Source organism: Nannospalax galili, unplaced genomic scaffold (assembly GCF_000622305.1).
Source record: "Nannospalax galili isolate Female #2095 unplaced genomic scaffold, S.galili_v1.0 scaffold173, whole genome shotgun sequence".
Taxonomy (NCBI): domain Eukaryota; kingdom Metazoa; phylum Chordata; class Mammalia; order Rodentia; family Spalacidae; genus Nannospalax; species Nannospalax galili.
In genome coordinates, this window is record NW_008334442.1 from 726,453 (window position 1) to 749,518 (window position 23,066).

The 23,066-nt window shown below is 37.2% G+C and overlaps 1 protein-coding gene across 8 annotated transcripts in view; it reads left to right on the forward strand.

Annotated features, from left to right (window-relative positions):
* The window catches only part of Kiaa0825 (KIAA0825 ortholog), a 485,775-nt gene that overhangs the window by 134,757 nt on the left and 327,952 nt on the right, over nt 1-23,066 (forward strand). For all 8 annotated transcript variants that reach the window (XM_029561734.1, XM_029561732.1, XM_029561735.1 and 5 more), the window contains 5 exons: nt 1,845-1,939; nt 14,236-14,463; nt 15,632-15,897; nt 17,527-17,677; nt 22,439-22,629. In XM_029561734.1, coding sequence (XP_029417594.1) covers nt 1,845-1,939; nt 14,236-14,463; nt 15,632-15,897; nt 17,527-17,677; nt 22,439-22,629 — 931 coding nt within the window. The remainder of the gene's footprint in view (nt 1-1,844; nt 1,940-14,235; nt 14,464-15,631; nt 15,898-17,526; nt 17,678-22,438; nt 22,630-23,066) is intronic.

Here is a 23,066-nt window from a genome sequence, read left to right on the forward strand (position 1 = left end):
TAAAAGCTAGTGATTATTTCATGTCTGTTCCAGTATTTGCATTTTTTAAATTAATCACTGATGATGATTACTAAGAGTATATTTTCTTTCCTTATATACTGATAGTTTTCTATATGTTTTGTCCTTTTCTCCTTATTATTGTTATTATTTTTGGAGGTATGTATAGACATGTTCATATGTATGTACATGTATGCAGATGTACATGCACATGTGTGTATCAGTGTCTGTTCCAGTATTTGCATTTTTTAAATTAATCACTGATGATGATTACTAAGAGTATATTTTCTTTCCTTATATACTGATAGTTTTCTATATGTTTTGTCCTTTTCTCCTTATTATTGTTATTATTTTTGGAGGTATGTATAGACATGTTCATATGTATGTACATGTATGCAGATGTACATGCACATGTGTGTATCAGTAGGTTATACCTTCAGTAATGGGGTCTTACCTTCAAGTTTCGGGAGGTAATCAAGGACTGTGACAATAGCCTGTATTATTTTTGGAATCTCTTGGACTACCCTGAACAATGACCCAAAGGGAAGTTTTCCTTGCCTGGTACTATGATTTTTGTTATATAGCCATAAGCTGTATACACATACTTATTCATCTGTGTGTGTGTCGGGGGGTGTTAGTGTGTGTGGGCATGTATGTGCCTCCATGGGGGATGGAAGGAAAGAATCAACTCCAGAGAGAAGCTTTCTGGAGTCAGTTCTATCCTTCCATCATGTGGCTCTCAGGAACAGAACTCAGATCAATGGCATGGCAGCAGGCACTTTTATGTGCTGAGGCCTCTCAGCCCACCACATTATATTTTGAGACAAAACCACTGAATCTGGTACTTGCCAATTCAGCTACACTGACTGTCCAGAAAACCCCCAGAATCCCCATGTCTGCTTCCCCTGCAAGGAGCACCTTACCTGATTTAAAATTTTAAATTAATTTATTTTTATTTTATATGTATGAGTGTTTTCCTGTATTATGTAAGTGCACCATGTGCATGCAATGCCCACAGAGGCCAGAAGAGGACATAGGATCTCTTGGAACTGGAGTTGCAGATGGTTGTTAGCTGCTGTGTGTTCACTAGGGACCAAACCCAGGTCCTTTGGCAGAGCAACCAGTGCTCTTAAGCACTGAGTCATCTCTCCAGCCCCATATACCTAGATTTTAAGTGGATTCTAGGCATCTAAATGAGGTCCTCATGCTTATGCAGCAAGCACTTTATCAGCTGAATCATCTCCCCAGCCCTGAATTCTTGTTCTCTCTTTCAAGAAAATGTGTTAACAGCCCCACCCATTTTTAAGTGTGATACCTTAGACTGTAACTTTGTTTTTCTTTTGGTTTTTGATACAGGGTCTCACTGTGTAGCCCAGGCTGATCTGGAAATCACTATCCTTTTTCAGACTTCAAGGTGCTAGGATTGCAACCTGCACCACCCAGCCAGACAGAACTTAACCACTGAAATTAACAAGAAGTTAATGTTTGTTTTCTAATCATAACTTCTCCCTTATTGTTGTCATGAAGTGAATGGACAAAACAATCTTTATTTTGGAGATACATATGCATGTATACCAAATATAAATATAGCTGGCATACAGTTTTCATCAAGTTGTGTGTTTGAAAGAGCTCTATGTCTTGTATACACCTGTGTAGTATTGGCATTATTGTACCTCTTCTTTACTGTACCTTCTACATGTCCATATATGTATGCTTATAAGTGTCTGTATCTAATGTGTATGCAGCTTTTCCACATAGTTAATTTATCTGAATTTGTTAATTTCATCTTGCTTGATTGGTTCTTTCTAAACGAATACTTATGCATTTAATTATTTCTCTTTGCTTAGGAATATTGGAGAAATACAACAGAGAAGCCATCCTAGAGAAACCTACAGCAAACAAAGCCAGTATTCCTCCAGAGCAGTTGTTACCAGGCAAAGAGGTAAGAAAGGATTTTTTTATTCATATATAATAATATCATTGTTACTGTCTGTGACTCCATTTTGAATCCAAATTTTCGTGTTTTCCCTTTGTCCCCCAAAAATTCATGATTGAAAACTGTCTTAGATATTTAAGGCAAAAATTCAGAAGTGCTATCAAGCAACTAAATGATAAATGCTGTAAGGACGAGAGCAAAAAGAACCCTGTACACTGTTAGTGGTTAAGTCACTATGCAAATCAGTATGAAGGTGGCTCCCAAAAGAAAAATAGACCTAGAGTCAGAAGCTGCCATCCCACTCTTGGTTCCTAAGTCAGCATACAATGGAGGCAACTGCTCATCCATTTTCACTGTGGCACTAGTCACAATAGCCAACTTATACAGTCAGTCTAGGCAACCCTCAGGAGAAATGGGTAAAGAAAATGTGATACATATACACAATTAAGTTATTCACCCATAAAGAAAAACAAAATGATGTGTATGCATAGTAGATACAGAGTTGTTGAAAGTGAGAAAATAAAGATTATAAAAGGACAGTTTGACCTGGTCTTTTGTTGCTGTTTATTGACTCAGTTTGTATTGAACTACAGATTATCATATTAAGTGAAAAAAGCAAGATTTAAATAAGGAAAAAATAAGAAAGACAAATACATGTTTTCTTTTCTATGTGGATTCTGGTTTAAATAAGAAAAGAGATGAAGGCAGAGGGGGCCTAACTGTAGTGAAAGAGGACTAGAAAGTGAGGTGAGGGAGGGGTTAAGGGAGGGTGAAGGACAGTCAAAATATAATGTGTACATGCACGAAATTGTCATAACAAAACCCATTATTTTGTATAAATAATATAAACTAACAAGTAAAAAAGTAAGTTTTTAAGGCTACTCTTCTCTTGCACATGAAAGAGTTACAAAAATGGAAGTCAAGAAATCTTAGTTCCCATCTTGACCCAGGGTCTGTACTTTTGAGAATGTGAGCTATAGAGAATTGTTGAAAGCGTAAAATAATGATTATAAAAGGAAAGGGCACGAAAGTTTGTTCTCTCATACTCTGTTCTGTGTTGTACAGAATCACATCTTCCAGGCTGCATTGTTTTCTGGATTCTGGGAAGGTCTGCACAATTAAAGGCACTGAAACTTTGGAGTGTAGGAGTTTCAGAGAAAAACCAGGATTTCCCTTCTTCACCTCAGTGAGCCTTTCATTATTGCTATGTCTCTTTACACACACCCCTGCCCCCCAGCCCTGCTCTGGCCACATGGCCATGCTTGATACCAGTTCTACCTGGTAGCTCAGCCTTGCTTTTAGCTTCCTTAGGCAGCCCCAGGATTCAGTTTCCCAAAGCACACTTTCATCGTTTCTCCCATCTCTAGGAGTGGTTGTGACTTTCTGCTGTGTTGTGCTTCAGTGTCAGCATTTGGTTTCTGGAACTGTCCATCACCTAGACAACTGTTAGTTACTTGTGCATCATCACAACAAAATATCTGATAGAAGCAGCTTAAAGAAGGAAAGATTTGTTTCAGTTTATGGTTTCAGATTTCAGTCCATCATGAGGGAAGGAGAAAGCAGCAGCTCAGCAGAGTCTGCAGGAGCCTCAGGTGGCTGCTTACCTCAAGGTAGCCAACAGGAAGCAGAGTGGGACAGGAAGCATCCAAAGATAACAGACCCCAAGGGAAGAATCCCAGTGAGCTTCTTCCTCTGAGGCTGCCCTACCTCCTGAAGTTTCACCAGCTTCCCAAAACACTACCACCAGCTGGGGGCAAGTGTGTAGACACATGAGCCTGCAGGGGGACATTTCACATTCAAACTATAATAGTAACCAATATTCTATGGTAATCTCTTTCTTTTGAAATACCTTGAGTAGTTTCTGTTTTCTCAATTAATCCTGAGTAAATACCACTGTATAAATAATTTTAAAGGTAGAAGAACGCATAGTTGTAAGACTTTCTTAGCCTAGAAAGCAAGCAAAATATTGAGGAGAATTCAAAGTTAAAGACTGTGCTTTGACGAAAAAACAAATTTAGAACTGGAAATTAGCATGAGGTAGAGGAAAATTGGAATTAACAGATCCTTACTTGTTGCACAGAAAAGAAAGCCACTCGATTCCCTCTTGTATTTTTGTATCAACTAACAAATGTTTTTTTATTTTAACTTTTTACTGGAATAGGTATGTTGCCAAATATCAACTAGGAAGAGTAAGAAATAAGCAATCTTTATGAAAACAAATATACTTTCAAAAGTTTTCAGTGAGTGGAGGTTTTCAGTTTTCTTTTTAAGAGCTGCTATTCTCATATTTGGAATGGAAATTCATATTGAACATAATATTATAGTCACATTAATTATCATAGGAAAAAGTGATCACTATGTAGAGAGATAGAAACAGAGAGAGACACACACAGATACAGAGAAAGAGACAGTCACTATAGCCACTACAATCAGTGACACTTTTTACCAAACATGTTTCCTTGGATGAATTAAATACTTTAATGAATAGACGTGCTCTGAGAGAGAAACAACAAACAAATCAGGGATTTTGCTTGTTTATTTTCATTTTTACAGAGATAGGTTCCCTTTCATATTTTTATCATAAATTCATTCCAAGGAATTAATGTTATTTATACCACAGACTATAATTAACCTTTAACATTTCACTTATAAACAACGAGATTCTGTAAACTTAGTAGATTCAATTATTGGCTAATTGTATTCAAGTATAAGACCAGAGATCGGTTTCAGGCTGTATGTTGCTAAAGGTTCAAATAAACTTTAGCAGGAAAGTTCAGTTACATTATGACTATAGTAAGAGTAAGAGCCTTTTTTGTTCTGACTATAGAGTTGTGTTCTCCTGGAATTTAGCTCTAGAAAATAATTCATCTTCATTATTTTCTATATAATTTCATATACAAATAAATATAAATATATGGAACTGATGCCAAATTTGATATAAAGACAACAAAATTAGGCTAATGATTATAATCTCAGTAACTTAAAAGTTGATTTATTCTTCTTTATTATTATGTTTGTATGTGTATGCTGTGTGTTTAAATGTGGCAAGCACATACATGCCATGGTGTGCTGAGGAGGTCAGAGGCCAAATTTCAGGAGTTGGTTCTATCCTTCTATCAATGATGAAGGCATCAAATTTAATTCATCAGACTTATATGCTAACACTTTTACCCACTATTTTTATCCATATGGTCATCTTGCCTGCCCTAATCACAGTAATTTTAGTCTGAAAAGGCCCATATAAAACATCTTGTTCAACTCTATTTTTCTACTAAAACATTCTGAGGGGCTGATTTTGCAGAGGACCTGGGTTCGATTCTCAGCACCCACATGGCAGGTAACAACTATCTGTGATTTCAGTTCCAGGGGATCCAACACCCTCTTCTGACCTCCATGGGCAGTGCATGACATGGGTATACTTACATACATGCAGGTAATACACTCATACACATAAAAATAATAAATATATTTATTTTTTAAAAAATTATTTAATAACCACATGATTAGAAGAAGCATTTAATTACAGCATTAACATATTCAATAACAATTTCCAGCGCAAAGATGCATCTCTTTCAATATTGGCTGTAAATTTTTAGGATCACAGTTGAATTAATACAGTCATACAGTATTAAACTCAGTATAAACCCTATAACATGTAAAATTGAATGAGGTTTTAACTTTTAAAAAAGATCTCCATTTCATACTAAAATATACTGTTTCAGGCACACTCATTTTTAATTCTACTAAGATGTTTGCACACGTGTCTCTAATCTCTATGAATCTGATTATTACTAGTCTCAGTCCATTACTTTCTGAGATCACCTGAACATGGACATAAAAATTACCAGGTAGATTTCAATGGTAATGTGTTCCACCTCTACTAATTAACATGGAGCAAATTTTTATGCTTCTTCCTCAAATATGTCTTTTTTTTTTTCATTTGTTGATTGTTTTCTGTGTATATTTCATACAGAACATCCCAAACAGTCTTATTCATCTATATACCCACTTCCCAAATGGCACCCTCCCATAGTCTCCGCCCCCCCCCAGCCCATATACTCTGTAATCCCTGTTAGTACCCACTGTGTTGTTGGCACCCCCGGCCATTCTCCAGTGCTTGTCCATCTGCTGAATCTAGTCATCCTGTCTAGAATTCCTTGTTTTAGGAAGATCAGCTCTTCCTCATCTAGCAGCAATCAGTTGTCAATATTCCTTTAGATAAGATTGGGATCTGCTGTTCATTTTTCCAGTTCTATACTGGGTTACTGTCTGGGAGTCTCTTGGGCACCCTGGCAAACAACTCAAAGGAAGGTGCCTCCTCTCTGGCATTGTTTCTTGTTATGTAGCTTTTAGCTATACACATGGACTCTTAAAGAATTATGTTGATCCCTTTAATCTTTGGTTATGCTTTCCTTTTGGGTGTTTACCATACAGTTGATAAATCTATTTATTTTTACTCTTAAGATCATTTGAGGATCTGCTCCTCAGGGGTCACATGGGCTTGGAAGGAGCCCCTGGCTCCTTTTTTTTACCAGTTCCATCTTTGTGAAGATAAGTCAAGTGTCCTTCTCAACCGGGACTGGCTTCACTTGGAAGCATGGAGGAAATGTTTCCTCTGTGTTGACCCTCCTCTTTGTAGACTGGACACTGGTTCATGTCCATTTGGTGGGGTCTCCATGGCCTCCTTGATCAAGAGGACAGGTGACACGCCACAGTTACAGGAACTTTTTGAGAGATGCTCATAGTCTCCTGGTGCTTTTATGACCTAGGAGGGCAAGAAACAAAACCTGTCCTTTGTGTCTCTCTGACCAAATTAGTGTAGGCCTCAAAGTGTGGCTGTTAGACATCCAAGAAGGTTAGTTCCACCAGTCTGGTGCTTTTAGTTACCATGTGCTATGTAGATAAACCTTGGGCAAAGACCAAACATTCTCATATAAACCTTGCCTAGACATGTATTATATTCCTTGAGGTAGTTGTATGTATAACTGGTCAGTAGGTTGTTTGATTAATATGGTTCCCTGTGGTTTTTTAAAAACCAGCTAGGCATTATTTATCTCTCACATTGTCTAACACTTCCACCTTTTTTCCCCATTTAAAGTGCCCCCATTTTTCCCATTTCTCCCTTAATAATAGCCTTCTCCTATGGTCCCACCTCTCTTGAGCTCCTTCTTTCCCTTTACCCCAAGGTTTCTTGTATAACCCTCCCTCCTCCGTCCCCTCAAAATAACCCCATTTTTATCCATATTTCCCTTATTAATGCCTGTGTCCTACTGTTCTTCTCTTTCAGATTCTTTCTTTTCCTTTACCTCCCTGGTTCCTTTTCATTATCCTGGTACCTATACTTAGGTCTGGATACATACTCATAAGGATTTGGTGCTAGGATCCTAGGATCCACATATGAGGGAGAACATATGTCAGGGTTTTTTTTCCCCCTGAGTCTCTGTTACTTCAGTTAGTATAACAGTCTCTAGTTCCATCCATTTACCTGCAAATTTCATGATTTAATCTTTATTTACTACTGAGTAAAACTCCATTGTTTAAATGAACCATATTTTCATTATCCACTCATCGGTTGAGGGACACTTAGGTTGCTTCCATCTCTTAGCTATTGTGAAAAGAGCAGCAGCAAACATATATGTATACAAGTGCCTCTGCAATAGGATGAGTTCTTTGGGTATATACAAAGGAGTGGTATAACTAGGTCAAATGGTAGGTTCATTTGTAGTTTTTAAGAGTTCTCCACACTGCTTTCCATAGGAGTTGAACAAGTTGAACAAGTTTGCAGTCACACCAGCAGTGGATGAGTGTTCCCCTTTCCCCACATCCTCTCCAAAATTTGGTATCATTTGTTCTCTTGATCTTAGCCAGTCTGATTGGGGTAAGGTGAAATCTTAAAGTGGTCTTAATTTGCATTTCCCTAATTACTAGTGATGTTGAACACATTTTAAGATGCTTCTTAGCCATCATTATTTCTTCTTTTGAGAACTCTGTTCAGTTCCTTAGTCCATCTTTTTATCGGTTATTTCCTTTCTTGATTCTTTGTTTTTTGAGTTCATAATATATTCTGGATGTTAAACGTCTGTCAGATGTGTCACTGGTAAAGATTTTCTCCCATTTTGTGGGTTTTTTCTTCACTTCCTTGGTTGTGTCTTTTGATGTACAGAAGTTTTTCGTTGATTCTTGACCTTGTTTCCTGAGCAATTGATGTCAGATTTAGAAAATCCTTTCCTACACCAATATCTTGTAGGTTTTTGCCAATGTTTTCTTCTAACAGTTTCAGAGTTTCAGGCTTCACATTGAGGTCTTTGATCTATTTGGAATTGACTTTTGTGCAAGGTGAAAGATAAGGGTTTAGTTTTATTCTTCTACACGTGGAGATCCAGTTTTGCCAGCACCATTTGATGAACATGCTGTCTTTCCACCAGTGAATGTTCTTGGCCCCCTTTTCAAATATCAGGTGGCTGAAATTGCATGTACTCATATTTGTGTCTTCAATTTTGTTCCAGTGTTCTACAGGTCTATTTTTGTGCCTGTAGCTTGTTGTTTTTATTACTATAGCTCTGTAAAATAGTTTAAAGTATGGTATAGTAGTGCCCCCAGCCCTGCCCTTAGTGCTCAGGGTTGCTTTGGCTATCCAAGGTGTTTTGTGCTTCCATATGAATCTTAGAATGTTTTTTTTCCAACTCTGTGAAGAATGAAATGGGGATTTTGATTGGCATTGCATTGAATCTATAAATGGCTTTTGATAGGATGGTCATTTTCACAATATTAATTCTTCTAGTCCATAAGCATGGGAGGTCCCTCTTATTCTGTGATACATACATACATATATATTTATATATATATTTTTCTGCTATTGTGAAAGTGTTTCATGTGCTCTTTCTCTGGTTGCTTGTTGTCGGTATGTAGAAAGGCTACAGACTTTCTTAGATTAATTTTGTAACCTGCCACTTTACTGAACATGTTAATAATTTCTAGGAGTTTTCTCATGGAATTTTTGGCATCTCTTCAATATAATATCATATCATCTGCAAAAAGAGATAATTTGATCTCTTCTTTTCCAATTATTATTCCTTTAATTTTCTTCTCTAGTCTTATTGCTTTTGCAAGAGTTTCCAGCACTATGTTAAAAAGGAGTGGAGACAGTGGACAGCCTTGCTTGATTTCTGATTTTAATGGGAATGCTTCCAGTTTTTCTCCATTTAGAATGGTGTTGGTTGTGGGTTTGTTGTATATGGCTTTAATTATGTTGAGGTATGTTCCCTCCAGTCCAATTCTCTCTAGGACTTTGAACATAATGTATGTTGAATTTTGTCAAAGGCCTTCTCTGCATCTATTGAGATGACAATGTGGTTCTTGTCTTTGAGTCTACTTATATGATTTATGATGTTTATTGACTACATATATTGAACCATGCCTGTGTCTTTGAAATAAAGCCAACTTGATCATGGTGGATGATCTTTTTGATGTGTGTCTGTATGAGGTTCTCAAGTATTTTGTTGAGAGTATTTGTATCTATGCTCATTAAGAATATGGGTCTATAGTTTTCTTTTATGGCTGTATCTTTACCTGGCTTTGGTATTAGAGTGATGCTGGCTTTATAGAAGAAATTTGGATGTTCTCCCTCCATTCCTATCTTTTTGAATAAATTAAGAAGTATTGGATGGAGATCTTCTTTAAATGTCTGATAGAATTCTGCTGTAAATCCTTCTGGTCCTGGGCTTTTTTTAGTCGGGAGGTTTTGTATTACTGTTTCAATTTCTTTTTGTGATATGGGTCTGTTTAAGCTGTTAATCTCTTCTTGGTTTAGTTTTGGTGGTTCCCATGCCTTTAGATATGCATCCATTTCTTTTAGATTTTCGAATTTAGTAGCATATAGGTTTTTAAAGTATTCCCTTATAGTTTTCTGGATCATTTTGGTGTCTGTTGTGATGTTTCCCCTTTAATCTCTGATTTTGTTGATTTGGAGGTGCTCTTTCTTTCTTTTGGTTAACTGGGCTAGCAGTCTGTCAATCTTGTTTATCTTTTCAAAGAACCAGCTCTTGGATTTGTTGATTCTTTGTACTGTTTTCTTTGTTTCTAGTTCATTAATTTCTGCTCTGATTTTTATTATTTCTTCTTGTCTGCTGGATTTGGGCTTCATTTGGTGTTGCTTTTCAAGTGTCTTGACTTGCAATGTTTAGTCATTTATTTGTGTTCTTCCTAATTTTTTGAAATAGGCACTTAGAGTTATAAAGTTCCCTTTAAGGATTACTTTCAACATGTCCCAGAGGGGTTTTTGTGTGTGTGTGTGTGTGTGTGTGTGTGTGTGTGTGTGTGTGTTGTATTGTCCTTTTCATTTACTTCCAGGAATACTTTTATTTCTTTCTTAATTTCTCCTTTGACCCATTCATCATTCAGGAGTGTGTTAATCTCTGTATGTTCATGTAGTTACTAGGGTTTCTTCCAGTGTTGATTTTAAGCTTTATTGCATTGCAGTCTGATAGAATGCATAGAATTGTTTCAATCTTTTTGTATTTGTTGAGGTTTGTTTTGTGCCCCACTATGTGGTCGATTTTGGAGAAAGTTCTATGGGGCACTGAATAGTAAGTATATTCTTTGGTGCTTGGGTGGAATATTTGGTAGATGCCTGTTAGGCCCATTGGATGTATGGTGTTGTTTAATTTACATGTCTCTGTTAGTTCTCTGTCCTTTTGACCTAGCTAATGGAGACAATGGAGTCTTGAAATCCCCCATTGTTAATGATTTGGAATTAATGTCGGTCTTAAAGTCCTGTAGTACTGTTTTTATGAAGTTGGGTATACCAGAGTTTGATGAATATATGTTCATGATTGTAATATCTTCTTGGTTTATTGTTCCTTTTTTGTTTCTTTCTTTCTTTTCTTTCTTTCTTTCTTTTTTGAAACAGCATCTCCCTGTAGCCCCAGCTGGCCTTGGAACTCACTTTGTAGACCAGGGTGGCCTTGAACTCACAGAGATCTGGCTCCCTCTACCTCCTGATTGCTGGGTTTACAGGTGTGCACCACCATGCCCTGCTCAGGTTTTGTTTCTTAATCCATTCAAGTAGTTTGTGTCTTTTGACTGGGGTGTTCAGTCCATTGATAAAGTTACTAATGAAAGATGTGTATTGATTCCTGTCATTTCTATTTTTGTTCACATTCTTGGTGTAACTGTGCATTTCCATAGTTACACCTTCATTAAGTTTCTTTCCATAACACCTTGGGTATAGTGCTTCCTTTCTTCAGCTCTTGTTATTGCTTCAAGAACTCTCTGAAGGGCTGGTTTTATGGACGTGAATTCGTTCAGCCTATTTATGTCATGGAAGATTTTTCTTTCCCCTTTGACTATAATAGACATTTTGGCTGCGTATAGTATTCTGGGTTGGCATCTGTGGTCATTTAAAACTGGGAATACTTTGGTCCAGACTCTTCTGGCTTTCATAGTTTGCCCTGAAAAGTCAGCTGTAATTCTGATGGGTTTTCCTTTATATGTGACTTGTTGGGGTTTTTTTGCAGCTTTCAGTATTCTCTCTTCGTTCTATACATTTAGTGTTTTTACTATCATGTGCCATGTAGAGTTTCTTTTCTGGTCCTGCCTATTTGGTGTTGTGTATTCTTGTTGTATTTGTATGGGCATGTCTTTCTTTAATTTTGGGAAATTTTCTTCTACAATCCTGTTGAAGATCTGGTCCAAACCATTATCCTGAGCTCCTTCTCCTTTCTGTATGCCTATGATTTGTAAGTTTGGTCTTTTTATGGTGTCACACAAGTCATGTGTATTCCATTCATGTTCATAATCTTTGCTTGAGTGGTCTAATTTGTCCACTTTCTCTTCCAGTCTTGGTATTCTGTTTTACATTTCATTCATCCTAGTAGTGAGGCTTTCTCTTGTAATTTCTAATTTGTTTACCCAGTGATTCACTTCCTTCTTCATTTCAGCCTGAGTATTCTTCAATATTTCTAATTCTTTTCTGAATTCATTTGAAGTTTACCCCTATCTTCTTTCAGTTCTTTGATTTCTTTGTTTGTGTGTTCTTTAAATTCACTGAATTCTTTTATCATGTTTATAATTGTTCTTTTGAGTTCCATGTCCTGTGTTATCTCTAGAGGGTTCTCATTGTACTCCTCTAGAGGACTGATGGTACTTGGCGGGGGGGATATATTATTTTGATTTTTCATGTTATTATTTTTTCCTCTGTGACTTTGACTTGTGGATTTCTTTTGTAGATTCTGGTTCTTATGTGAGACTCACGCCTTCATTTGTTGAATTTAGGTCTGCTTCTTTTTGTTCACTTTATGTGCTTTTGTGGTTTACCTGTTGGGCATGAAAAGCTGTTTTGTCTAGGCTTCAGGTTCTCTCTTTTGATTTTATATTGGAGTAGCCAAATTGCTTTCATCTTGCTTCTCACTAGTTCCCACAGAGGCCCAAGTCGGATGAGGAACAGATGCTCTCAGGCTTTCTCCTAAGGTCTGGATCCCTCCAGGAAAGAAGCTGGCCTCAGGAATTTGAGGGCTGGGCTGGCCCAGGAGCAGGGCCCAGGAAAGATGCTGGCCTGCAGGCATGTAAAGGGAGGTGATGCAGAGAAGAGGCCCGAGGTTTCCTAGGGACTACAGGGAGGAATTGAGTTGGTCTGGACACACACAAAGGATCAGGAAGTAGTAGTAGGGATTCTGGGCTAAGAGGCCAGTCCATGGGTCTGGGGTATCACGACAAGAGATAGGCCAGAGCCCCTGCTAGTAGGAGAGTTGGGGTGGTGGAGCTGGGAGGGTGAATGAGGCTGGAGGAGTCAAGGTGCAGTGGACACATCCAAAGTTACCCAGGCAAGCTGCTGGCTCCTGGAAGCTGTGGGGCTGGGCTGCCCAGAGATACAAAGGGAGGTGGGGACTAGAGGTTGGAATTGGGTTGGTCTGGATACAAAGAATCAGGAAGCAGTAGAGTGTTTGCAAACGGACAAGAGGTCAGTCCTGAGGTCTGGAGTGCCAAGGCAGGAAATGTGACAGTCCCCCTGCTAGGAGAAGAGATGGGGCAGGGCAGCTGGAAGGGTGAATGAGGCTGGGGAGTTAAGGCACAGTGGGTGCAGCAGCCAAACTTACCCAGGCCTAAATAGAATATTTTAAAACATTCTGAGATCAAGAAAATGATAAATTCAGTCAGGGATATAGAGTCCAGAGTCTTTGAAGAAGATTGATTTTGTTTTTTGGTGTGTGTGTGTGTGTGTGTGTGTGTGTGTGTGTGTGTGTGTTGGGAATATGTGCACATGCATACAGGTTCCTTTGGAGACCAGAGGAGGGCATTGGAGCTCTTGGAACTTGGGTTACAGGTGTTTGTGAGCCACCAAACCTTGGTCCTGGGAACTAAACTCCAGTTCTCTGCAAGAGCTGTAGACACTCACTTGCTGAACCATTTGTCCAGCCCCAAACCCAGGGTCTTCTAAAGTTAGAGTGACATGTTACCACAGACAAAGTTTCACTGAAACACAATTGAATTCTAAACATAGATTCAGTCTGTTTACTACACATGATTTAAGTACTTTAGAGAACATGAGGGAATTTGGGGCATATATACTTTCACAAATATATTTCCATATGAGACATAGAACAAAAGACAAAAAGCAATGGAGATTACCACATTAGTGGTGCCCCTCTGCTCCTCTAACATAGAGCAAGGTAGATCACATCAGTTTCTCATGTCTTGGAATGAAACTAGTAGTGCCTACCATTTTGTGAAGGAAGAAACAATAAAATTCTTAGTAAATAAAAATCTAGAAAGGTACAGCAGTGTGTTTTCTCTGAGAAATTTACTTTATTGCTGTTTTCCATTTTAACTTGTGTGGATTTCTGAGATTAAAGGAGAAATCAAAGATTGAATATTAAGTGCTGTCTTATGTTGCAATTCTTGTTAACAATAAACTGTAAAAAGACTATAAAAATCTAATTTAAACTTTATTAAATATATTGAGTTTAAAGGTTGTTTCATGTGATAGGTTGTAAGTGTGGCTTTCAGCTCTCGTTAAAGACGATTTTATTGAACTATATTTAAAAGATTAAATTTTGAAAAGAGTTTTTGATTAAATCCACTGAGGAATTAAAATGAAATGACAGTATATTACTGTGTGTAAAGAATGTACATGTTTTTGTATATTGCTTCATTCACAAAGTAATATTATTCAGGTTGTAAGAGTAGCTTTTACCCATCTTTATTCAATATGTTGAATGAAGGCAATGGTTTTATATCTATAACAACAGAGACATTTGTTGTGAAGTTAAAATATGAATCCTACTTTATATACATGTATATTCCAGGCAACTTCACTAGATTTTGATTGGAGAAATGCATTTAAAGAAGTGTCTCTTCCCGTGGCACACTGCATAATAGCAGCAGTTGAAGACTTTTCCACAAAAGTCCTCCAACAGGAACAGACAGAAAGGACCTCCGCTGTGAGCTATGCCATGCTCCTCGTAAATGTCCAGCAAGTTTGGCAAGATGACCACATGCTTCCTGAGGAGGAACAACCAAAGAAAGTTGCAAAGGCAGGTATCAAATGAAATTCCTTCTAACTGCTGGCAGGTATCGTGTGATTAGTTTTACTTATTTTTTTCTTTTTCTTTTTAAATATAGGAATTGTTAACAACAACCTATAAATCAAATGGTGGAGTCTTTTCGAAAGTACCTCATACCTGACCCACAGCCAGTTTTCTTCTCTGGTGTCCAGAGCCTAGTGCTACCTAAAAGAACTTATGCCTCTTGCTAACACTTTACCACATTAGTCTGACACAACCCCAAAGAGGGTCTGTGACATCAGAAGGACAAGGAAACACTGAAAAGCTGCCTGTTTGGGCTGTGCCTTGGAATGACTCCAGAATTTTGGGGTGTTTAAAGGAGATACTTTTTCTTGTCCTGGTTTGGGCAGTTTTAAGTTCTTTTCACTTAAATGAGCAATCTATGTCATGAGCATTTGGGGAGTCATAGAACTTCTTGAAGGAATATAAAGTAGATAAACAGTTACTCTGCATTAAGTCCACAGGGAATACAGCAAACTATGATGGGGATGTTCCCACGAGTCCCTAAGGATGGCCTCATTCTTTGTCACCCTGAGGCTCCAGAACATTCCCTAGGGAGCTCTGTTGGTTAATCAGATATGGAGGCAGGCTGTGCCTACCTCAGCCCCTCTCTATTAAAAGGAACAGCTACATATTAAATAGTAAAAAGCAGGCATATCACTTCTTAAAATTGCTGGCACCTGGCTGAGAAGAGGCATGTGAGATTGTTTCTTCTAGATTCTTTAAACCAAACTGATATTTATATGTACTCTTTAGTTAAAAAAATCTATGGAAACTTAGAAGAAAATTAGGGTAAATTCAAAAGTAACAAAATTAATATCAAGGATACATATTCTTTTGAGTTCTATTAACAAGTAAAGGTATTGTCATGTGAAGATGACTCATGAGTTTTTCATAATGTCTGTCTGGTAAGCGTAAGGTTTGAGGGTTGTATAGAAAGAGGCATCATTTTGGTATTTCCTTATTTGACGTGAAACATTTAACTTTCTACAACTGAGAAATTGATTGTTATAAAGCTGCATCATTATATTTATGCTTGATGCCAAATTCATTATTTAGGAATTTGGCTCCACTGTACATAAATTACATGGTTCTGTCACAATACAAATAATGCAGTGCCACATTTATTTCTCCCTAGTTTTGTTCTGACATCATGGAAAAACTTGACACAATGCTTCCACTGGCCCTGGCATGCAGAGAAGATTCTTTTCAGGAAATTAGAGCAAACTGGGTTGAGGCCTGTTATAAAGTGGCAACAGCTGTCCTGGAAAGACTGCAAGAGAGAGGCAAGGAGGTTCCTTCCAGAGCACCCCTAAAAAACCTGCACATCCTCCTCTCCACCGCAGTGTATGTCTCCCAGCATTTCATGCGATATGATAATTTGTTGAAAGAGACAGCTAAAAAGTGAGTGTCTTTTAAATTACATTGAATACCATACTTAGAGATAACACACTCATCAGAACTCCCAAAAGTAAAAGGTGGATGATAATTGAGGAGAAAATAATAATATGGTGGATTATTTTCTTATTTCTGAATAGGAAATTTTAATATATTTTATTTATTATTTTTATTTATATTATGTGTTTGAGTGTATTGCCTGTATGTGTGTGAGTGCACAGTGCAATGCCAGCAGAGGTCAGAAGAGGACGTTGGATCTCCTGGAACTGGAGTTATGAATAGTTGTTACCCACCATGTGGGTGCTGGGAATCAAACCTAGGTCCTCTGCAAGTGCAGCCAGTGCTCTTAACCACTGAGCTAACCCTCCAAGCCTCCTGACTAGGAAATGTTTAAAAGGTGGAACATGGGATATATTAAATTAAACACAAGGATAGTAAAAAGATTAATCTCAAATGACATGCTTAAAAGAGGATAACCATATTCTGCATTTTTGCATGCTGCTATGACATGACTAAATTTTACCCTTTGCTTTCTATAAGGCACGTTATATTTAGACCACCTAGAAATGAGAAATTAGCGTTGCTTTTGTCCCCCACACCAACATTTGTGAAATATTTCTCTCTCTCCTTTGCTTCTAAGTTAACAGGCTGTTAGGAACTGCCATAGTGAATAAATGTATTTAAATCTATCCTGGAGACTACTGTAAACATATTGCAGGACATCTATTTAGTAATAAACTATCCATAATATTTGAGAAGGAAGCATCTGCCAATCTTAATTCTCATGTACTAGTAGTCTAAAAATACAATATGTTTTCTGTATAGAGATAAAAATTGTCATGGGTACTATCATGTAGTCTTTCCAGTTACACTTGAATTTTCCAGAACTTACCATGGCCCCTTGAGGGAGTATGTGGACTGGTCACTCCATCGCAACCCAAAAATCGATTTCCTTTCTTCAGCCTCCACAGACGCTTAGTTATGAAAGAAGCAAGTGTAATATAAATGGCATAAGATAAAGAAAAATGAATTTGGCTTGACGTAGGATACAGCTCTGTTATTTCTTTAATTCTCATAAGTAGTCAGATGTTATGATTCATACTTGTATTTATAAACAAAATATGCCAGAAATCACTTTATTTCAGTAGACTATTTTAAAACAGCTTATGAGATAATTGACATATACAAAATTACAATTTTTTTAAATAAAAAGAGTATGTTTGTGGGATGTGTGATGGCTTTATAAAAGTTGCTTCTGACAAGTGCATGTTGTTCTCCAGTAATAATGATAACTTAATGCCTAAATAATGCACTGATCTCTAATAATAGGCTTACAAAGAATACTTTTAGTTTTGAATGATGTATTGACAATGCAATTTGTCTCAAGTTGAAGTGCATATTTGTAGAACAGCAGATGTACGTTTTCAAAGGACTTGCAAAACAAAGACCCAGCTTTTTAAATTTTTTTCCATCCTTCTTTTCTTTTTGGAAAGTGAATGTGGATGCAGGCTTCAGCATTAGGAGGAAATGAGTGATTGATATCTAATAATCAAAACCATTTGTAGTGCTGGAGATTGTTACCTCCTACTGCACAGACCTTAAATCTCTGTCTCTTTGATCATTCCCCCTGAACAGACCCATATTCCTGGTGCCTGTCCAACGATATCAGGAATTCATCAACACTCTGCAGTTTCAGGTTACGGACTACTGCGTCAGAGTTTGTGCAACAAGCATTTTACAGGATGCTGAGAGCCACCACTGGGATGACTACAAAGCTTTTTATGAGGTGTGAAGTTAAGTTTACTATCCCTCCTTTTTACACAAATATGTTTTACTGCCTACCTGCTTTCTGGCTAATTAGAAACATGAGCTTGGCATTACTAACACACGAAGGCTGTTAGGATAATATTTTTTAAATATTGAATTTGTGCTTAGGAAAAACAGTGTCTTTATAAACCTGAAATAAATTAGACATCAGAACTCTCCTTCTGCTTAAAAGTAAAAATAGCTTAATTTGAGTTGCAATGTTGCAACACTATGTGAATTGGAATATAATGAGATACAATGAAAACTCAGCGATAACAATAGCAAAATGCTGAAAGCTTTGTATTTCTTCCAAGGGAACCAGTTACAGGTATCCTTGCATTGCTTTCTTACTATGTATTTTACCTTTGTTTAATAAATAATTTTTATTGAGCAGCTTTATGCTTTATACCTATTTTTTCTTTCTCATTCTTCTGAGTACACTGTAACACCCAGCTGATCATTTTATGCCTTGCTCAGGTTTTGAATCCCCAAATATCTACCAAATTAAAGCCTAGTAATCCTCAACACAACCAAACTGAGAATTAATTAAAATTACTCACTCAGGCTTCATTAATTTCTCTTCCACTGAATCCCACAGATTATATGTTGATCATATAATATTTGAAATTAATTTCATGCAAGTGTGAAATATTTATACTATCTCAATAAAAGATAGTCGAGGTTTTAAAATTTTCATCAGCCAAACTCATCTTTACCCTTGCCCCCTTTCCTCTAGATTAAAGCTCATAGTTTTTCATTTTTCTTGGTTGTCTTAACCACTATGGAGTACTTAGAGAAAGACAGCGGGCTTTTATTCCACGGTCACTCTTGTCACCTCCCTGGCACTGAAGGTTCCTATGGTTCCATTTATTCCTGAGTTATCATATTAAATGTTGCCACAACAGAAGAGTAGCTAATAAGAAGCTCTTTTAAAGGAACTTCTACTTTCTCTAAGGCCATTTCATCTCTCCTGTAGAGCCCTTTCCCAGATAGTTTTTCTTTTTTGCAAGAGCATCAATATAGACTTTTCCAAACCCAGCATAATTCAAATAGTAGTGGTCGTAGTGAGAAAGAGAGTGGTATGATGCAGCTGGTGGCCTGAGATAAGAGAGTGTTGGTCTCCCCTCTCCTGGCAGCATCACAGAGTCCTGACTTGCCTTGAGGTAAACAGAAAGAGAGAAATGAAGCCATCTCATGTTTCAAACCATTTCAGTGTGTCAAGGCACTAATGAATAATTTCGCATGGCATTCTCTGTGAAGAACAGGTATCATCTTAGTAGATAATCAGTATAGGGATATTTTGTTTCCTCTCATGAAAATTGGGAACTAGAATAGTTGTACAGTGTAAATAATAAGTGGATGCATTGAGAACCTGTTATTGTAGTTACTGAGTATTTTTTTTTTTAAAAGCAAATTACCATGTAACACACAGTTCTTAGATCTTATGACAAGGCTTTTGCTTCAAAGACAGAAATAAAGAGATAGTTACCCTCTGATTACATGGTACTGTAGCTTCCATATACTTACATGGTCAGTAGTTACAATTTAATTGCAGAGTTAATGGTTGTTATTTATGCTCAGAAAAAAAATAAAGTGATACTGCTCTTCTATTTACCAAAAATAAGATCCTTCTAAAAATAGCATTGATTTTGAACTGTTTTGACAAGTGGTGTACCTGACATGGCTGTATCTCGCTTCTGAGTCCCTTTCTCCTCCTCTCGCCATTGTTTCAACTGATTTGTGAAACAGGATCACTAGCATGTTTTGAGAGGAAAGAGGTGCAACTTCAGCTGCTTGGTGATGAAGGGTAGGATAGAGATCTTGGAGGAACCTATGGCCAGGTGCAGAGTGTAGTAGAGAAAAATAGTAAAAAATTTACAAGCTAGGAAACAATCTCTGCTAGTGTTTTGAAATAGCAAGTGAGCCAGAGCTACGTTTCTATGTTCTAAACATGTCATGCTGCAGGATCCAAAGAACTGGGGACCACTCTGTAGAGATGCCGGTCAGATAGCAGAGTGGGTGTTGAGATTATATGTTTAAAATCAAGCTTTTTGTATAGTTGACATCTGTTCAGTTTTAGGGACTTTTGTTTTCCTATAGTCAAAGAATAAAGAATTATCTGTTCAAAGATAATATTGAGTGGCTTCTATAATAAAGCCCAGATGCTTGTTTCCTGATATATAATCTAAACAAAAGCTCACATCTGTTTATATTATAGTGGGTCTGCAAAAACAACAGATGTTTACTAGCAGAATACTTTTGGAATGACAACAAATAGGGAAACAGGTCAGAAAAAAACAAATGAGTCCTGTTCAGTTTAATGAAAACCCATATACACATTGAAGCTGTATGCATTTTAAATAGAATTTCTAGAACAAAGACCATTTTGTAATATATTTTCAAAAACAGACAATTTTTAAAAGTTTTTAAAATGAGTATGTTGTATTTTGAGCAGAAGAAATCTTTGTGCTAGAAGGTAGCTGTGGAAGAAATTGGCTTTCTGCGTTTTGAGAATTATGAATAATTCTGTTGCTCACACTTTTACAAGCCCCCATCCCTTGCCACAGAAAATTATCACAAATCAGTCAGCTGGGCCCAGAGTGGCCTTCATTTAAAACAACATGTGAAGTTTTGAGTTAATCATACTTTAAAACTCCTTAGTTTGACAAGGATTCTTACAACACACCACAAAACATATGACGTTATCATTTTGCTTCATCTCTTTCTTATTTTCATTGATTTTTTTGAGACTTTCATACAATTTATTTTGATCACATTCAGCCCCTCCCTCATCTCTACCCTCACCTTACTATCCCCCACCTGACTTTTGTCCTCTATTATTCTTTTTGTATTTTTAAGGTCTAGCGAGTCTAATCTTTGTTCCCCAGATGCTCCTTGCTGTAGGCCTATCCCTGGGAGTCTGGTCAAGCTACCAGGTAGCACAGCAGTATGGAAAACTGACTCTCCCTCTCCCATCATCTATCAATTGTTAACAGAGCCTCAGCTAGAACTAGGGCTTCTTTCCCATCTCCCAATCTATGTTGGTGTTTGTTGTCTGCCTTGGGCTTGTATAGGTCTTGTGCATACTGTCATATGAGCAAGTACCCTGTAGTGTCCAGACAACTTGGTTTCCTTGTATTCATCTACCACCTCTGGCTCTTAAAATCTTTCTGCCCTTCTTCCACAATGATCCCTAAGTCTTGGGAGAAGAGAGTGTGATATTGCTGCTTCCTCTTTATTTTATATATTTTTTTCTTTTAACAGTTTAGCACATCTAATTAGGCAGTCAGCAACTACTAATCAAAGTCCCTTTCTGTCTGAACTTGACTTCAGTGACATTTTGAGTCCAAGTTTCCTATCCAAAGAATAATAATTCTACACATTTATGATTATTACTTGAATTTCAGTAAGTATAAATTATTATTTCCATGACTACAAAAGATTTCAGTAATCAAAGTAACTGTTGAAGATACCATGTGAGGAGAATATCTGTGTGAGAAAGTGATTTTTGATTTAAGAGAAGAGCAGAATGTTTTGTTTCTTTGTTTGTCTGAGACAGTGCCACTTTATAGTCCAGAGTTACCTGAAACTTGTTATGTAGCCCAGGCTGTCTTGAAACTCATATCAGTCCCCTTACCTCACCTTCTCAAGTGCCAAGAAGACAGGAGAGAGCCACCACTGATAGTGCTTAGATAACACGTATTTAGAAATATAATAGTAGGCACAGCATAACATCATAGGGAAATATTTAAGAATAAAATAGGAAATTTTACTAGTTTATATTTTGATATATTAACATAGATTAAGTTTGAAAAATGAATTCTCTTCTTCCTAATTTAGATAATCTTTTGATCTGGCTTGAAGAAAATGAGGCCAAACAACTACCAAACTTCCCTAAGAGCATGACACTTAATTAATGCTTGCAAATCCCTTGAGGCTGGCTATCTCCTCCTTCCTGCCTGTTCCCCTTGGCCTGGGCCACTGTTTGGTCTCCTTCTGTAGTCAGGGAAAATTTGGCACATAGAAGAGGTGTGTAGAGGAATGGAGGAAAAAATGGGACTCTGGCCACTTGGGAGTACTGTGAAAAAATGTTAAATAATATGGTCTATTCTTTAGAAAATTAGGTAAAATTAGACTACTGTGGTATCTCTTGTAGAATAATACTGTTATTAAAACACCATTGCCGAAATAGCTTAATGTAAAAGTCTTTGATAGTTAAGTATCGCACTTGGTTTCATAAATGTAACTATAGCCTCATGCACACTGGTTTTCATGCCTCTCGTTTCATTGTATGAAATCTGAAAGATATGTAAAATTAGCTCAGTCATGTTAACGGTCCCAGAAAAAATATGCCTCCTTAACAATTTAAGCAGATTTTAATTTTAAAAGAATCAATCCATTTCCTTAAATTAACCAGCAAGTCTTGTGAAGCAAGTGTGAAGCTGATTGCTTAAAAATACATTTTAAACCACAGGCCAGGAGTAGGTAAATCAGGAAAATGCCAGGTGAAAGGCTTGTGGTCTGGACTTACACTAGAATATCTGATCTCATAATTGAAATAAAACATATGTCCCTTTGTCAATAGGATGTTTAACATCTTGTCAAAAATCTTTCCTGGTCATCTAGTGTGTCAGACTCTCCAGCTATTTCCTTTCAGCCTGAACTAATTAGGTTTATAGGAAGCAAACTGACATTTTTGGAAGATGTGATTCTGTTGTTTAATGTGTGATGATTTTGCCAGGGGGAGAGATGCTCCTTCTCGCTCCAGATGTGGCATTACTTCTACTGGGCTCTGCATCATGATCTCTGGACCATACTGCCCCCTAAGCTAGCCCAGGAGATTCTAGCAGAGGTGCTGGAGAAATCTTTGCATCTACTTGCCTCCAGATATGCTGGGGCCCATCCCAGTTTTAAGAGAACTGCACAGTTAAGGTAATGGAACTTCCGAAAACTATTGTTCCTCAAGACTTTTTTTAAAAAAATCAGTTGTCTTAAAGTAGAATGTGATTCTCAATCTCCCGAAAAAACTCCATATATAGTTAACACATTTCTAACATCTGACAGGAGATCGTATTCAAATCTCCAGAGATATTTAGGTGGAAATGTGGATCAAAATAGCTTTACTCTTTTTTTCCTCTTATAATTGTGTGTAGAGCCCTCTTTGTTTGTAGAAGCAATAACATGTGAATCTAGGACAAATATACACGAAGGTTAATGAGATAAGAGAAAATTAAGGTCGTGTAGTAGAGAAAACAGCAACCATGCTGTGACAGCAACCAGTTAATTTGACTTTGAGCTGCTAAGCTCTTTAATATATTTTAATTTCCTGTTTCAGCTTTCCCTCTATTTTTCCTTTCTTTCCCCCTCCT